Raw genomic sequence first — 15,945 nt, 5'->3', positions numbered from 1 at the left:
TTTAAACAACATTAATAACACAGTTTTTATATAAATCGTTTTCGGAAATGTAAACAACCAGTTTGCAATTCATTTCTTTTGTTTAGAGATTCTGAATTTTAAATGTTTAAAAGTTCTATTTTTTCTGCATTGCAAAATTTATATATATTTTTTAAACTTTATTTGTTTTCAGTTCTTATTAATATTTCCCAGTAAGTTTTAAAGTTTACTCTGTTAATTTTGAGTTTCCAGATCTACTGCAATAAAGTTGCATTTTCATTTTTTTCGTGTTTAAAGCTGTACCTGTTTAAAGCTGTTTTGTGTAGCTATCTTTGGACTTTAGTCCAGTAGAGCCAACTATTTAAACTTACATAAATATATATTTGAAATTTCTAAGAACTGACTTTACTAAAAAACAAAATAAAAATTTATTTCACATTATTACTACTTTTTAAGACGTTTTTTATCAAAAAGTATAAAAATTAGGAGTTAGACAATTTCATATTTTTTTCTTTATTTACAATTTTAAATAAATTCCAATTTAAGTAAACTAATTTTCAAACGCAGACTATAAAACTTGGTTTTGTTTTCAAAGTTAAAGTGTTTGCACAAATATCAAATATATTAATAAATACTCTACTTTATACCTTAAACTCTAAATCATTTTAGCCAATTATAATTTAGCTGATTTCTATTGCAACTACAGCTTGTTCATGCAAATGTAAGTTGGTCATTCATTGAAGACATACTTGAGAAAGAAGCATGGAAAAGACATAAAAAACTTGAACTCGACTATAAAATGAAATATTTTACAAGAAAACCTAAAGAATTATACTACATAATTCGACGTGTTTTAAAAAACTATCAACATTTTGTGAGTTTAATTGAACTTACATAACCTACATCAAAATTAATATTTAGCTAAAGTTTAAGTGCAAAGTTTTCAATGTAACTCCGTGGTAAATATAGCTACTATATATCTATCAGTCTAAAAAATATAATTTATACATATGTGTCTAGTCTTGTGCAAATTAAGTGGTAAAAAGTATTTTACAAACAAAGTGTAGACGCACCGCTTAAAAAACTGCTAAATTTATAATAACGCTATGTCAACTATGATCTAAAGCAGTGGTCGTCAAGCTAATCAAATTCTGTGTACAACAAGCTGCAAAGAATAAAATCGGTGCACTCCAAGATTTTAATAAGCGCCGCTAGTGCATGGACTAAGTAAAAACTTTTATTAGTTTATTTCTACTTAAAAGTCATAGCAATATTTCATAACAAATAATTCAATTCAACATAATAAAAGTCAGTTAGTATTTACATGCAAACCATTTAACAACTGAAGCTGAAACTTTTTATTTGATCCTCTATTAAATTTATCCTTTTATTTGTTTTACCTTATTTTCACAATGAAATTTTAGATATATTGCTTTGTCTTACATAGACATTAATTAAACACTTCTCCGCAATTACTACAAAATCCCCAGTTCAGTACTCATTAAACACTTTATTAAATATTTACTACATACTAAATCTAACTCTATGTATTTTTTCTGTAATCTCAAAATTTCGTGTACCCCTTAATGAGTTTCGTGTAACCTAAAAATTTCGAACACCCAAAAAAGTTTCGTGTACACTAGTATGCACCGGTGTACACCTTGACGACCATCGATCTAAAGTGTGTAAATGTCTAAATTTTCTTAATAGCTTGTTGGCTTGTAGCTTTAAGTTTTTAAAACAAAATATTTATTTAACTCTAGTTTGCATGAAAAAAAGCAATAGTTTATGAAAAAAAAAACGAAGTTACAATATAATAAAAGTTAACAATTTAATTCATACTTTTAGTTAGGTGATACACTAAGCAACAATGAATTCATCCTCTTCAGACAGGATGTAACAAACGGTTTGTGGTTATTTTGGCAACCTTATTATAAGGACAATTATTATTTCGAAAACATTATCAATGGTGGATGGTCCGACTGGTATCAAGCAAACGAATGTAAAACAGACGATGAAACTGTAAACTTTTTCAGAGCCTGCATTAAACCACCGTTATTTTTGTTAAATAAATATATATATATAAATTGTACTTGCGGGTATAAGTGATATAAAAACTAAGTTTTAAATTTTTTGTAGTTTATAAAAGTGTTTGTACCATTTACTTTTTTAAATTAAATTCTCATAGTATATACTTTTTTAACATTCGCTACTTTTAAAAATTATTACAAGATTTTACAGTATAGATACATAAAATGTTTTTCGGTTGTGACTGACTGATGAGTCCTAGTCAGGACAAAACCGGTCTCAGTCTACCAAAAGCTTGTGGTCTGATGATCAAATTGGTATGATCAAACCTTGCAAGCTTGAGCTTGTCTCACGGCATATGAAAGTCCAGGCTTCGGTTCTGCAGACTTTCGCCAAATTTTTTGTTGATTGAATTTTAATTGTTTTACGATTTTAGACCAATGAACAACGGCACTCTTTGCGACGGAGGCGACGGGTATTCGGAATATTTTCAAGCTAGCTGCAGTGAATCGGACCATGTTAAAGAGACAAGGTTTAACAACAAAAAGCTCATCACTCCGCCTTACTATCCGTGGATGAGTCCAAATCACAGAAGACATAGAAATAAGAATTAGGACTAAACAGTTTTTTGTGTTTGTTAATCGCAAAATTTTCTTCAATACATAAAAGAAAACAAAGCAATGTAAAACTACTTGATAAATTGGTTTTTATTAACTGTGCTAAACCTGTGTACCTTTTCAGTTTCATCTTTAACTGTAAATAAAAATTAATTACAAAGTTATCTTTGTAATACTTTGAATAACAGCAAAGCAATAAAAATATAAAATAGTCTCAGAAAAAAGTGCAATTTTCTAAAGTAGGATAGCTTGGTTAGTAATCTTAGTATTAAAAGTAATAAAAAACTACCTTTACATTTAATACATAAGTTACCAGTCTCATAAACGTCGTGTTCTATTTTTGATGGACGTTTATTGTTTCCTAATTTATTAACAATATTATACTTTATTGAACGAAAAAAGACGCTCAAATCATTTTGCCCTAACACCTGATGCACCTTTCAGTTATCGTGTCGCACAACACTTGGATACCTTTGAATGTTCTGTCTAGGATTTATTTCATAGATATAAATTATTTTCTAGCACGAAGCCATCAAACTTAATAAATAAAAATTAAGAATAAAGTGAATTAAGCAGAAGCCTAGAATGTTTATTAATAATACTAAATACTATGTGAACATAACAAATTCTGCAAACAACTTACATATAGCGTAGTAAAAACCTATGACAATTCGCAAAATACATTTTTTATAATGTGTTGTAGTAAGGTGATAGAAAATAGTAATAAAAAAGACTGCAGGTAGTCAAAACTTTTGAAAATATTCTATCTCAGTCATTTAGAAATTTATTTTTATAAAAACTAAAAAACAACACTATGAAACAAATTGATATTTATCAATTAATTTTTTTACATGTAGTCATTAGATTAGTATTAAAAGTAGCTAATCTGTGCAGCACTGAAAATATTAATTTGCAGACTATTTTGCTTATTTCTGGTCTTTAAATAAGTACAATCTTTTGTACACTTAGCGCTCAAACATTTTAGTGTAAAACTCACTAATTAACTACAGTTGCTAAAATCCAAAAACATCTTTTAGACTAAAGAAAAAAAATCCTAAGTATAGTAGAGGCTACAAATTTTCAATAAACACTAAAAACAATAAGGTCTAAAAGTTTTAAAAACTATAGACTGATAAAAAGTTCTCTACAAAAATAGTTGTCTTTATATTGATATTTGGTTAACTTTAAGTACAAAGCAACTTAATTCAAAGTAAACATTTAACCAAAGAAAATAGTACTTAGTTTAGAATAAGTACTTAGTACTTAGTTTAAAATTAGATCGATTTGTTTCGGATAAATCTGCACAGAAAAAATAAAAGCTTAGTAAAATGTTAAACCACTTTCAAAATATTGTTATGAAATGCTTTTTTTTGTGTTATGTACGTTTTACATTTTCTTACGTTCTTGTAAATAGTTTAGTTATAACTTTTGTGCAACATTGTATAACTAATAGTTCAAAACCAATTTATTTTATACTTATTTAGCGGTTTGTTATCGGAATGCTTAATGAGTTTTCCTTTTTAGAAAAAAACTTTTTTCTTTTAAAACAAGCAAAAAAAAAGTCTTTACAGCTAATTCATTAAATTAACAAGGTTATAGCTGTTTTTGGTTGTTTCCTTTTCCATTTGATTTTTACATCATTATGTAAGTTTTCAAAGATTAAAAAAAAAGTTGCTGAAAACAAAAACTTTTACTTTATATCCTGTAAAAACACATTTTTAAAACATTGTTTGAACGAACTTTGTTACTTTATATACTTAAACATCAAAAGTATTTCAATTTCTTTTATATTTACCTGATAAAAATACTTTTTAATTTTTATAATTCTATCTAAAAACATTAAAAGAAAATATACTACATTTCTTAATCAAATATCTGAGCAAAAGTTCAAAAATATTTATCATAATTCGTTGTTAATTTGTTTTACTATATCATTTTGACTGCTGAATGCTAAATAAAAATACACCGCAAAAGTGTTACTTAAAAAATAAGAGCCTAATTGTAAGCTTTTTCAGCATTTTTTTTAACAGTAAGATTTTTGCTGAAAGTACCACAGTTTGATTAAAAAACTAGATATTATCAGAAAATTATATATATATACATTATTCTAAAACTATATATAATTTACAAGTTATTTACAAATATTTAAAAGCAGTGAAACGCCGTTAGTCGGAATAAAGTTTTTAACACAAAAACATATATAATGGGTATAATATATATATAGCAGAGTTGCCACAGGTTGAGCTGAAAACACTTCCAGACTTTTATAAATCATATTCTTAACTAAAACCGATTAAAAAAATTTACCAAAAACTTAGAACTATGTAACTTATTTTTATACAGGTTAAAACAACAGATTTTATTTTAATCCAAAAATTCAATTATACTCGAAAAAAAAAAGAATTCCAAAAGCAAACTTTTTTAGAAACTAACTTTAGCAAAATGCAGATTTTAGTGATGATAAGCTTTCTTTTTAAGAGTATGTTTATATCAACTTTCCTGACATTTTTTTTCTTTTTCCTGATTTTGTAGTAGTATACAGGTGGGTTTCTTCATTACTACTATTTTTTAAGAGTTTAATTTTTCAGTTACTAAAAGATGAAAATTACCGCTTGCCAGCCAATTTTGTAGCATATACTGAAGAAGTTTAGTCTTTATTTGTAGTAATTTCACAAAAATGTATGAAAATCTAAAACCAAAGTTATTTTTCTATCAAAATAAGCAAAACCTAACACATGATAGTATACAAGATGCATCAAATTTTTTTATTTTATTAGATAGTAGTTAATAGTTTAACTTTTTTCATCTGAACACAAAGAACTTTGTAATCTCAAACATTGAAATTACAACAACTAGAACAACAAGATTTTTTTTTCAGTTTAGTGAACATTGAATGATGAACAAAATAAGCTTAATTTTTTTTTATAACTGTAAAAAGTAATAATAAGTAAGGACGTATAACTACCAATAAAAATTTGTTTTAAACAATAAAACTTCAATAAAAATAAATCCTAAAAATACTATTCATTTATCAATATACATTAAATTAATATAGATTACAAAAACAAATTAAAACACCACTGGTATTTCAAAATCTAAAAAGAAGCTGACATTGTTTTGTTCGCTTCAAAAATTTACAACTTAATATCTTTTTATTAAGCTCGCATACCAAATTTGTAGTAAAACATTTAATCAAGTCTGTTTGTTTTACTTATTTTCAAATAAACGGATTTAATTTAAAACAGACACTTAGCAACTTAGAACAAAGCATCTTTATTTCAGAATAAACCAACAAGAGATAAATGTTCAAAATATTGTTTCATTAATTATTACAATATACCAACAAACACACGGTGTTAAACCTACACGTTGTTGGTAAAAGAACCAAACTAAAAAAATTCAATCTAATGTACAACCGATGTAAATAACCTATCAAATATTTTTTCGTATACTCTAAAATACAATCACTTTTTGTTTTCATCGTAATATGGAAAGCACTGAAGAACTTAACAAAACTTCCAACGGTTGCCACAATCGTTGCAGAATACGAATGTAGTCATCGGTTCATCTGAACTCCTTGTTTGCAACTGAAATTTACATGTTTTTTATTCATTTTTATTGATATCTGACAACAGTTAGTTATTGAGCGTACTCGAAATTACAGACAAATAATATGGTTAACTTTTTACGGATATTTTAGACCAAGTAATATCCTAACAGCATCAAGACTGATAATTCAGGTTGTTGCATGAAAAAAAGCATTTTGCAGTGTTCATCGATATAAGAAAAACAAATTAAATATTTTTCTTATGTTTTTGGAATTTTTTCATGTAAGTTAGAACTAGTATGTAGAAGTTTTACTGTAATTACTTTTTGTCATAATTATTTTAAGCTTGTGGAATAATTTCCACCATTTATTATACAAAAAATATTTTGGGATTTTATGTTAAGCTTGTAGGTTAAAATAAAATTCACATTGTATAAAATATAAAATTTCAGTTAAACTTTGATAGACAGTCAAAATAATTTCCTTTAAAAACGTATAAAAAATATTAACCACAACCTTTTTTTTTAAATTGAAAAATACCCTAAAATCTAATTACTTCTATTTTTTGAGTTAGTTACTCCAAGATCTCTTGAATATTTTAAAATAAATTAGGAGTTTAAATTGAAAAATAAAAATAAAAACAAAAATTTTAGGTCTAAGACTCCCAAAAAATCCTCATTTTAAAAATAGAATGGGATTTTAACTTATACCTAATGATAAAATTCCTAGAAAAATATTGAATAAACAAGCTAAGAATAAAAAGTAAACATCTAAAGAAGGTTAGTTAAAAAACGATTTTTGATTCCTCAGTCTCGAAAATTGAAAATATTACTAAAACCTAGCTACATGACAATTTAAATTCGGACAATTCAAATTCTTATAAAATGTTCAATGGGGTTTTCTCAAAAAGTAATATATACATTTTAAAAAAATGCTCATGTACTTCCAAATAATAGCACTAAATGATGGTAAAAAAAATCTGATTACGTTATTGATAAAAACAGAAAATCTATTATTATTAAAAAATACAATTTTTTAATAAATTTTATGACTTATTCTAGCCATACTTCACAAAATTGTTTAACTTTTTAGAAAATAAAAAATACTCATGTAGGTCTATTTATTAAGGTTATGATTTTTTTTGATATTTCTTAAAATAGATAATTAACAATAACTCTGAACAATTAAAAACTGAACTTTTGGAATTAAATTACCAGAATTTGAGTAGTCATGCACCCTTTAAAATTGACTGTGAACAACATAAATATTGCAAATATAGCAACAAAAATAATCACTGAAAAGTTAGTTGCAACAATTTTACACTCAAATTCTTTAAAGTGTAAGTTTTATGTTTTGTACGCTAAAAACTAAAAAAAAAAGAAGCTTGAAACATATTGTGTCCCCGATAAGCCAAACAGTAAAAATAATAATTTCAAATTCTAACAATTCATCTTATATTATTCTTAAAAAGATTTATTACAAATGCTAAACAAAAATAATTTAATCTGTATAGAAATGTATATCATTTTGTTAAATTTATCTACTTATATATATATATATATATAACAATTTTTAGTAGCTGATAACAAGTATGTTAAATATATAAGGATGTACCTAACCAAGACATATTTTAAGCATATTCACAATTAATTATAATACTATCATCTACTATATCAGGGTTGCCACGCAAACTTTTGTAAATTAAGCCTGACCTTTCAAAATTTTGACCGATTTAGCTTGACTTTTATCTTCCTCTTAGGTACGCGTTTAAAATACACACTTTCCGTTAAATACGCATATTTAAATAATTACGTATTTGGAGTACAAATACTTTGACAAGTACGCATTTTAGTACGCACTTCTTAATCAGTACACATTTATGAACCAAAATAAAAACTTTCAGTCAGGTTTCTTTTTATTTAGACTAGTAATTCTTAGCTATAAACTTTCTATTGACTAGCTGCTGCGTTCGGAATGTGTACTTCAGTGAAAGGTAACTGTTATAATAAGTTATTGGAATCAAAATTTAATAAAATCAATTATAAAATATTTTGCATTGAACTAGGTATATTTTTTCTAAACTGCTTACTTCTTTGAAAATAGTCTACAAGTGTTGCAAATGTGAAGTAAACTTCTGGCAAGTAGTTTTTAATTAAAAGACTTTAAATAAATCATAATTAACTCTGCAAAAAATATATATATATTAAAAAACATACGTAATTAACACCATTAAAAGTAAAAAAAATATAGCATGATGTATACTAAAAAATTAGCCATGATCTTGCATAAAATATTTAGACAAACTTTACAAAAACAAACGAAAATAAAGAAAACAACACTTGTAATGCAATAGTAACTACTTTAATTAATAAATCAGTGTAAGAGTTTTTTTAAATATAAACTTATTAAATAATAACTTAATAAACTCAATTAAGACTAATTTTGCTACAATTTTTATAATTGTGCAGTTTTAGTCTGACTTTATAAAGGATTTTTTCATTTAATTTTATCATTTGGAATTTGATGATTGTGCAGTTTTAGTCTGACTTTATAAAGGATTTTTTCATTTAATTTTATCATTTGGAATTTGATGATTTTCTAAGTAAATTTCTATAAAAGTTTTGTAATTTTAGTCGGACTTTAATGGATTTTTTTTTTACCATCTTAAGGTTTGAAAATTAAGCAATTGTGTAAATGAGAAATGACAAATTCTGACATTTTGCCCTAAAAAACTGACTTTCTGCCATACTAAACTAAAAAAACTGACTTTTGGTCATTTAGACCCAAAAAAACTGACTTAGCCTGACGTTTTCCAAAAAAAATAATACTTAGCCTGAAGCGTGGCAATCCTGTTTATCAGTCCTGGACAAAATTTTAAAAGGTATCCGTGATGTGCGACTCGATTCGAAAGGTTCTTCGTGCACCAGGATTTTTGACCAAATATTTTGAGTGTCTTTTTTCATTCAATAAACTATATATCTTATTCTCTGCTGATGATAATATAATGAAAATAAATCACGGTTTATCTTTAGATTACAATAGAACACCAAACAAATTATCTGATTTTAAGTGCACATATAATATTATAAAAAAGCAAACCATTCAATAAAAAAATATTTAAACAAAGAAAACTAAATAACACATCAAACTGTATACACTATACCTTTTAAAATTATCAAAAAACCAATCTGTTTATAAGTAAATTCCATCTCGAACCAATAATTAAATAGAGAATAAATGAATATAAACTTTAAAATAAATATCTTGACAATTTATTTTCAAATTGTCATTTTTCATACAACCACAACTGTAAGTACATTTTCTTCGCCAAATAATAACAAATAATTACATAAATAATAAACATAAATACAACAGTATAACATCAAGCAACCAGATTATAACTACTATATAAACACAAAGCATAAAACCTGATTATAAGTGCGCAAAAAACAACATTTTACCTGATTATACACAATATTATATATTTAATAATTTAATAGTTTGCTAAATACAATCAAGCACAGCGACCAACCTTAGTGTGAGCACACTTACTCGTCTACCTAATAAAACCCAACACAACAAAGCCAATCTTATTATAAGACCACTTCCTGATTTAAAAAAACCAACCTGGTTGTAAGTGCACCTCTTTCCCTTGCACCTGCCGCAAGTGAACATGTCGGTGGTGGTTCCCTCGTTCACCGACATCTGGTGGTCCTTCACCGCCTCCTCGTTCATCTTCTCCCGCTCCTTCTTCAGCTCGTCCGACGCCATCTCCTGTTCGTTGAAATTATTTTGCGGTGTTGACTAAGAGTAGCTTTGAAAAATGATAAGTATACGCATTGTATAGGGTTGCCAAAAAAAAATTGAGAATTTTTCCAGGTTTTTTAGTATAAAATTAAGTTTAATGTAAAAAAACTGTTTTAAACAGTATAACAACATTGGAATGATACTGCAGAGCTACATTAAATGTATTTTTTAGTAAAAAAAGAAGATAACATTTTTTTTTACCTATATGATAGACTTTTGATGTCAAAACGAAAGTTCATTTAAGTAAAAATTGTTTAAACCTATAGGATTTTTTAGTGATTTTCTTCAAAATTCCAGATTTTTCAAGGATTCCAGTGGCAACCTTGATTACATTAAGTCAAAAATAATTACAAGCTTTAACTTTGCTTTTTATTAACTTATACAAACCGGTTAATCCTGTGTTCTTTGGTTTGTAAAAGTTTTATCTACAAGGCCAATAAATACAGGTGACCATTTTATTAGAGGCGAAGCGTGATGAGGACATATGAGTAGGGTGATGAGGGTGGAGCAACAAAAACATCCTCGAACTTATATTACATAAAAGTATGCAGTTGTGTTAAAACTACATAAAGATTAAAACGGAACATTTAAGTATAAGAGATAAATGAGTTTGAGGCAGTTTGTGTTACACCCTTTGTCGCAACAGCAATCTGTTGTTTGATAAATTTTTTATTCATCTTTGAGTAGGCAATATCTCATTAATAATTGAGTTAAATAAATAACCTTAAGCAAAAAGAACATTTGAAATGGTTTTTACATGTAGCTTGCTATTAAATCTATGTAAATTTTTGATAATCATTTAACTACAATGGAAAATAAATCATAAATGATACTGTCTTTTTACTTCACCTAAAACTTCAACACCTATTAAAATCTACTCAAAGCTGAAAAAAAAGAAACACTAAAAAGTTAAATTTTCAATTTAAATTGAAAAAAACGAGTTCAGATAACCCAAATAGATACCTTAGCGGTCATACTCCAATTTTTCATTATTATATTTTAAATTAAAAACTTTCAATTTTAAAGCTAAAGGAAATTAGATTCCAAATCCTAATAACAATCCTAAAAAGAGTAATAAGAAAAAAAACAAGTCACCTGAGCGGTCATCTTGGCGATTTTTTCCGGCGTGATGATGCCCCTGATGACCATGGCGCGCAGGTTGGTGTTCTTCAAGTCCTTGAGGTTGGAGTACCTGCTCCTCACGCGGTTCTTGTACTTCATGCTCGTGCTCCTGAACTCCTGGAAGATGCACTCTTCGATCTGGGCGGCCAGCCTCGCGCAGTACTTCGGTGTTACTTCCTCTGCGGGTGTGAGGTGAATATGAATATATATATATATATGAGTTGTTCTAATGGTATACTATCAAAATCCACCCAATTAAAAAAATTTTTTTTTTTTTTTCTTTTCATTTATTTATTTTTCACTATCACTGTTACCCCTAACCCTTACCCTCGGTCAGTAAGCGGTTCTCGAATTTGACTGGGTGGATTTTGAATGCGAATGTATCTATCGCGGGTGGATTTTGAACGTGTCCGTTCTAATATCAAGATCGTTACCAACATATTTACCGTACCTTATACAACTAAAGATTTAAAAGTAAGTTGTGTTTTTATATTTCTTATAAATCTTGCTTATTGACATATGAAAGTGTAACAAGGTGGTAAAAGCATATTAATTTTTTTAACATCGTAATTTACAAACATCTTTTCAACTATTTTCAGAAAGTGCTGTCAATCTTTGGAAGTAGGGCAAGTAAAATATTACAACTTTTACTTTCGCAAACGAAACTTGAACTCACACAGGGTACTCGCAACAAACACAAACCGCTTATTTTCAAGCTGTTGACCAGCAGTTCCCTGCACTTGTTTCTCACCGGATCGTTCGTCTTTTCTATCACCACCTCTACTTGCTGAGGCTTGTGTTTGGGTTGCGATTGGTGAGGCTGCTGTGTCGTATAAAAAGTAAATTAATTAAAATTTAACACCATAACTTTTTATACTGTATAACAATGTTAAAAATTCAATATGAAGCTGTATTGTACTGTAAAATGTTGGAAAATTTACAGGGTTGCCTTTCTTTGAGTCAAAAAGCTTTCCTGAGGTACCAAAATCTGTTCTAAATGACCTTAAAAATCATGAGTTTTTTTTTATCCCTATAAAAAAATTTTCACCTCTGGTGCAAACTGCTTATAAGATCTTTTTTCATCTAAATAATAAAACAAAAAAAGTCATTAGAAATAACAACGAATAGCGTTAAATTATTTTCTTTTACTTACAAATAAAACTTTAACCTTTCATGTTTAAAAGTAAGACAATACAAGTCAAATAATTTTTTTAGCTTTGTTTACAGAAAACAAGTGTTTATAAATTATAAAAAACAAGTTTATCTATTAATTAAGAACATATAAAATATATAATTCTAAAAAACTTTAAAAATAACTAAAATTAGAAAGTTTAGTGAAACTTTATAATGCCAGTTAAACTTTTTAAATTTTAACATAAATTCAAATCATGATAAATAAAATTTCAGAAAAAAAAACAATGTTATTTTCAAGAGTAGGAAAGAGCTATTTAAAAAAGCTAAAATTTTTCAAATAAGCATTCCAAAATCAATAAAAATCAAGTTGGTGAACAAAATTAGTGATTTGAAACAACAAAATATTGAACAGGGTCAACTAAATCTCATTCAAAATTAAGAATGAGCTAATCCTTACATTCAAAAAAAAGTCTTAAAACTATCCTGAGAGTCTTATAAAAAACAAAAATATCCTGAGTTAGCGTGAGTTTAAAAGAAAATATCATAATATCCTGAGTAGGGTTGCCACAGTTCGTGATGAAAAAAAAAAACAGACTGCGAATAATATCTCAATTTTTACATCATAAAAAATCTTAAAAGCTTAGATTTAAGGCACTTTAAATGTGCTTTCGAATTCAACTCGTCATCAAATACCACACTAGGTATTCAATATTTTCACTCTGCCCAATCAAAAAACCATTTACCTTAACACAGAAATCATTTTTTTTTCAGTTCTAATGAACATCTAACACTTTGTCTTTACGTGAGATCATATAAGATTCGTATATATTCTAAAAGTCCAAATAATCTCTGAGAAAAGATGAATTACAAATCAAAGTTTTTTAGAATAAAACATTAGCAAAATCCAGTTTTAAAGTGACGAAAAACTTTCATTTTCAGAGCGTGTTTACATCAAAGTTCCTGACTTTTTTCATAAAACCCTTTTTTTTTCCTGACTTTTGTCTTTTCTTTTGTTTTCCCTGACTTTGTGGCAACCCTGAATTTTCGCTTTTAATATTAGAAATAACTTTAAAAATTCGAAACAGTTTCAAAAATTATTTGATTTTAAGAACTATATAACTTCATACTTATTAATTAAATTGAACCATGGTAATCTATTTTAAATCGTTTAAATAATCAATCAGAAAAAATTAATATTTTAATTATTGTTTAACTTAAGTTTGAAAACAAGTTAGGCGATGGTTTTAATTTACATATGTAGTACATTAACTTTGTAAAACTTTGAATTCAAATTCATCAGACTTTAAATTATCATATCACATTTTTTACTAATGGTTGATACAATTAAATTGCTTTATAGAACAATTACTATATTTTTATAACTAAAAACAACAGTTCTAAAACGATACTTAAAGTGTATTTTATATAAGCGCTATATGTTTACCTGAAGACACTTACCACTACTCAAGTAAACAAAATCAATTTTTTAAGTTTCTTTTAAAAAAACATTAATGTACAATTTTTGAATATCATGAAACTAAACTGCAACATTAATTTCATGATTACAACTAACTTCGTGTGGCTTGTCTGCTTTTGGCTTTGGAGTTGATATTTTGGATTTTGAAGAGGAATCTCCAGAGCTTTTACCAGACTGCGATTGTTGTTCTAAGAATTAAAGCTACATGTTTTTCATGTAAATTAAAATAAGAAAGTTTTAAACTTAGTAATATTTTTGCTTATTGGACCTCAAAATGTTTCAAGTGCCTAACAACCAAACAAAAATATTCAAGTTTTTACTTAAAACTAAGTTTAATCAAAATTATCAGCACTACCTTATGTGTGCACTTATTTCAATTTAAAAATACACATATTTTATCACCTTTAACGGATTTTTTCCATCCCTTTATGAGGGATTTTGCTTTTGCTGAAACCTCTGTGTTGTCTGCCAATCTCCTTACATTGTTCACCACCATACCAATCCTGGTCTGTTCCAACGTTTCTTTGGATACGGGAATCTTTGCTAAGATGTTTAAGATGTCTAGGGCATTGTTCTGTTTTCAAATTATGAACTATTTTATTAAAGTTACTACAAATTGCACACTATAAAAAAACAATCAAATAAAATAAGCCCAATATAAGAAAGAGGTGGGAAACATAGGTTTACACTGTACTTCAGTTTGTAATTAACTTGTGCAACACAAACAGCATGAGTTTTTCAATAACAAGTAATTTGAAATGTGGTATTGATTTTTAGTACACAATAGTGCTGATCAAGACTTTTTATTTAATTATGCTTCTAAAGTTTTTATTTTTTATTTATGTAGTACAGTTTTTCGAAATTAGCAAATACTTTTCAGACCACAACACATTTTTTGTTATAAATTTGGACTGCCATTAAAAAAGGTTATCCACTTTTTATTTTTTTACTGGGCTACTTAACAGCTATATGATATGGCTTAATGTGAAATTTTTGTTCAATTGATTTAAATTTATAAAAAAAAAAAAGGTTAACTTACATATGTTTTCTTATTTATCATTTTCTCAAGTTTCCTTGCAATTCTTAAAACTTCTTCTTTGTTTTTGCTCATTGTGTATGTTTAAAATAAAAGATACTTATAGTCTGTACAAAGTAAAAAGAAGTATTTATAAATTTTGTATATTTATGTAAGTTTATTTACCTTCTATTCTATTACACTTGTTGTTTTAAAAATAGTGTAAGAGATTTCATTAAATATACATAAAAAGTACTGTTTAGCTTTTTTCATTGTGGGTTTATTTATTTAATTAAAAAAATATTAAATACTTAACATGCATGCGCAAACAATACTGCTATATATATAAGTATGTATAACAATGATACAAACTCAACAAAAACACTAATGAGTCAATTTATTATGATTCATTCGATATTTTGAACAAAAATTAACTTGTTATAATACAACAAAATCTTTTTCTTAGCAACAAATTATACTTAAGGCCATAGGGAATAAGACAAATTTTTACCTGTTGATTGTACTTAAGAGATCTTTAACCTTGCTAACAGTTGTTTTTTTACTTCTTTGTAAAATTCTAAATAGTTTTTAAGATATGAGAGAAAAAGTAGGAGAGTTCAAAAACTTCCTTTTAGAAGGACAAAGTAAAAACTCAAAAAAAACTACTTAATTAAAAGTCTATCTAATCCTACAGTTCTTAACAAACATTCTAAAACTTTCTCACATGTATCAAACAATAAACATTTCTGTTGTAGGAACTTTCTTTATTTCTAGTAGTTTTTTAATGATTATTTAACTTATATAAATATGTCACAACAGGATATTTTCAATAAATGCAAGGAACATTTCCTAAAAATTTGATAGTTATTGACCAAAAATAGAAAATAGATTTTAAAAAATTAGAAAAAATTGATAAATTTTTCCTCCACACGTTTCTATTGGAAAATTTCACAGGCAATATAAAAAAGGTTTATAAGTATTTTTTTCTTATTCTGTGATTAGCATCCTATAGTATATAATTATAGCTCTATTCTGAGGCATAATGTTAATTTTTGTAAAAATAATGTTGGACATTCTATGGCGTTAATGTTTTTTTTAATTCTATTTTGATTACATACTACAATTGTCCAAAAAAGTAACATATAAATAATTTTAAGAGCAACAAAAAAAAAGTCCAGTTTGATAAGTTACTTATGGAAAATGTAAACAAAAAGGCAGA

General features: G+C 26.8%; 1 protein-coding gene across 1 annotated transcript; it reads right to left on the bottom strand.

The window, feature by feature from the left end:
- Window positions 1–5,496: 5,496 nt before the first annotated feature.
- On the bottom strand, window positions 5,497–14,856 carry LOC145849901 (transcription elongation factor A protein 2-like). Its single transcript, XM_082955008.1, has 7 exons — window positions 14,751–14,856; window positions 14,114–14,285; window positions 13,808–13,899; window positions 11,803–11,923; window positions 11,074–11,279; window positions 9,799–9,945; window positions 5,497–6,211 (listed from the first exon to the last, which is right to left on the bottom strand). Exons 1-7 carry the CDS (start codon window positions 14,820–14,822, stop codon window positions 6,131–6,133), a joined length of 891 nt encoding a protein of 296 aa, XP_082811134.1. The 5' UTR covers window positions 14,823–14,856; the 3' UTR covers window positions 5,497–6,130.
- Between the last annotated feature and the right edge of the window lie 1,089 nt (window positions 14,857–15,945).

Source organism: Thalia democratica, chromosome 1, assembly GCF_965202585.1.
Source record: "Thalia democratica chromosome 1, ktThaDemo2.hap1.1, whole genome shotgun sequence".
Classification (NCBI taxonomy): domain Eukaryota; kingdom Metazoa; phylum Chordata; class Thaliacea; order Salpida; family Salpidae; genus Thalia; species Thalia democratica.
The sequence above is the reverse complement of the archived record's forward strand: the minus strand, read 5'-3'. Positions and strand labels throughout refer to the sequence as shown.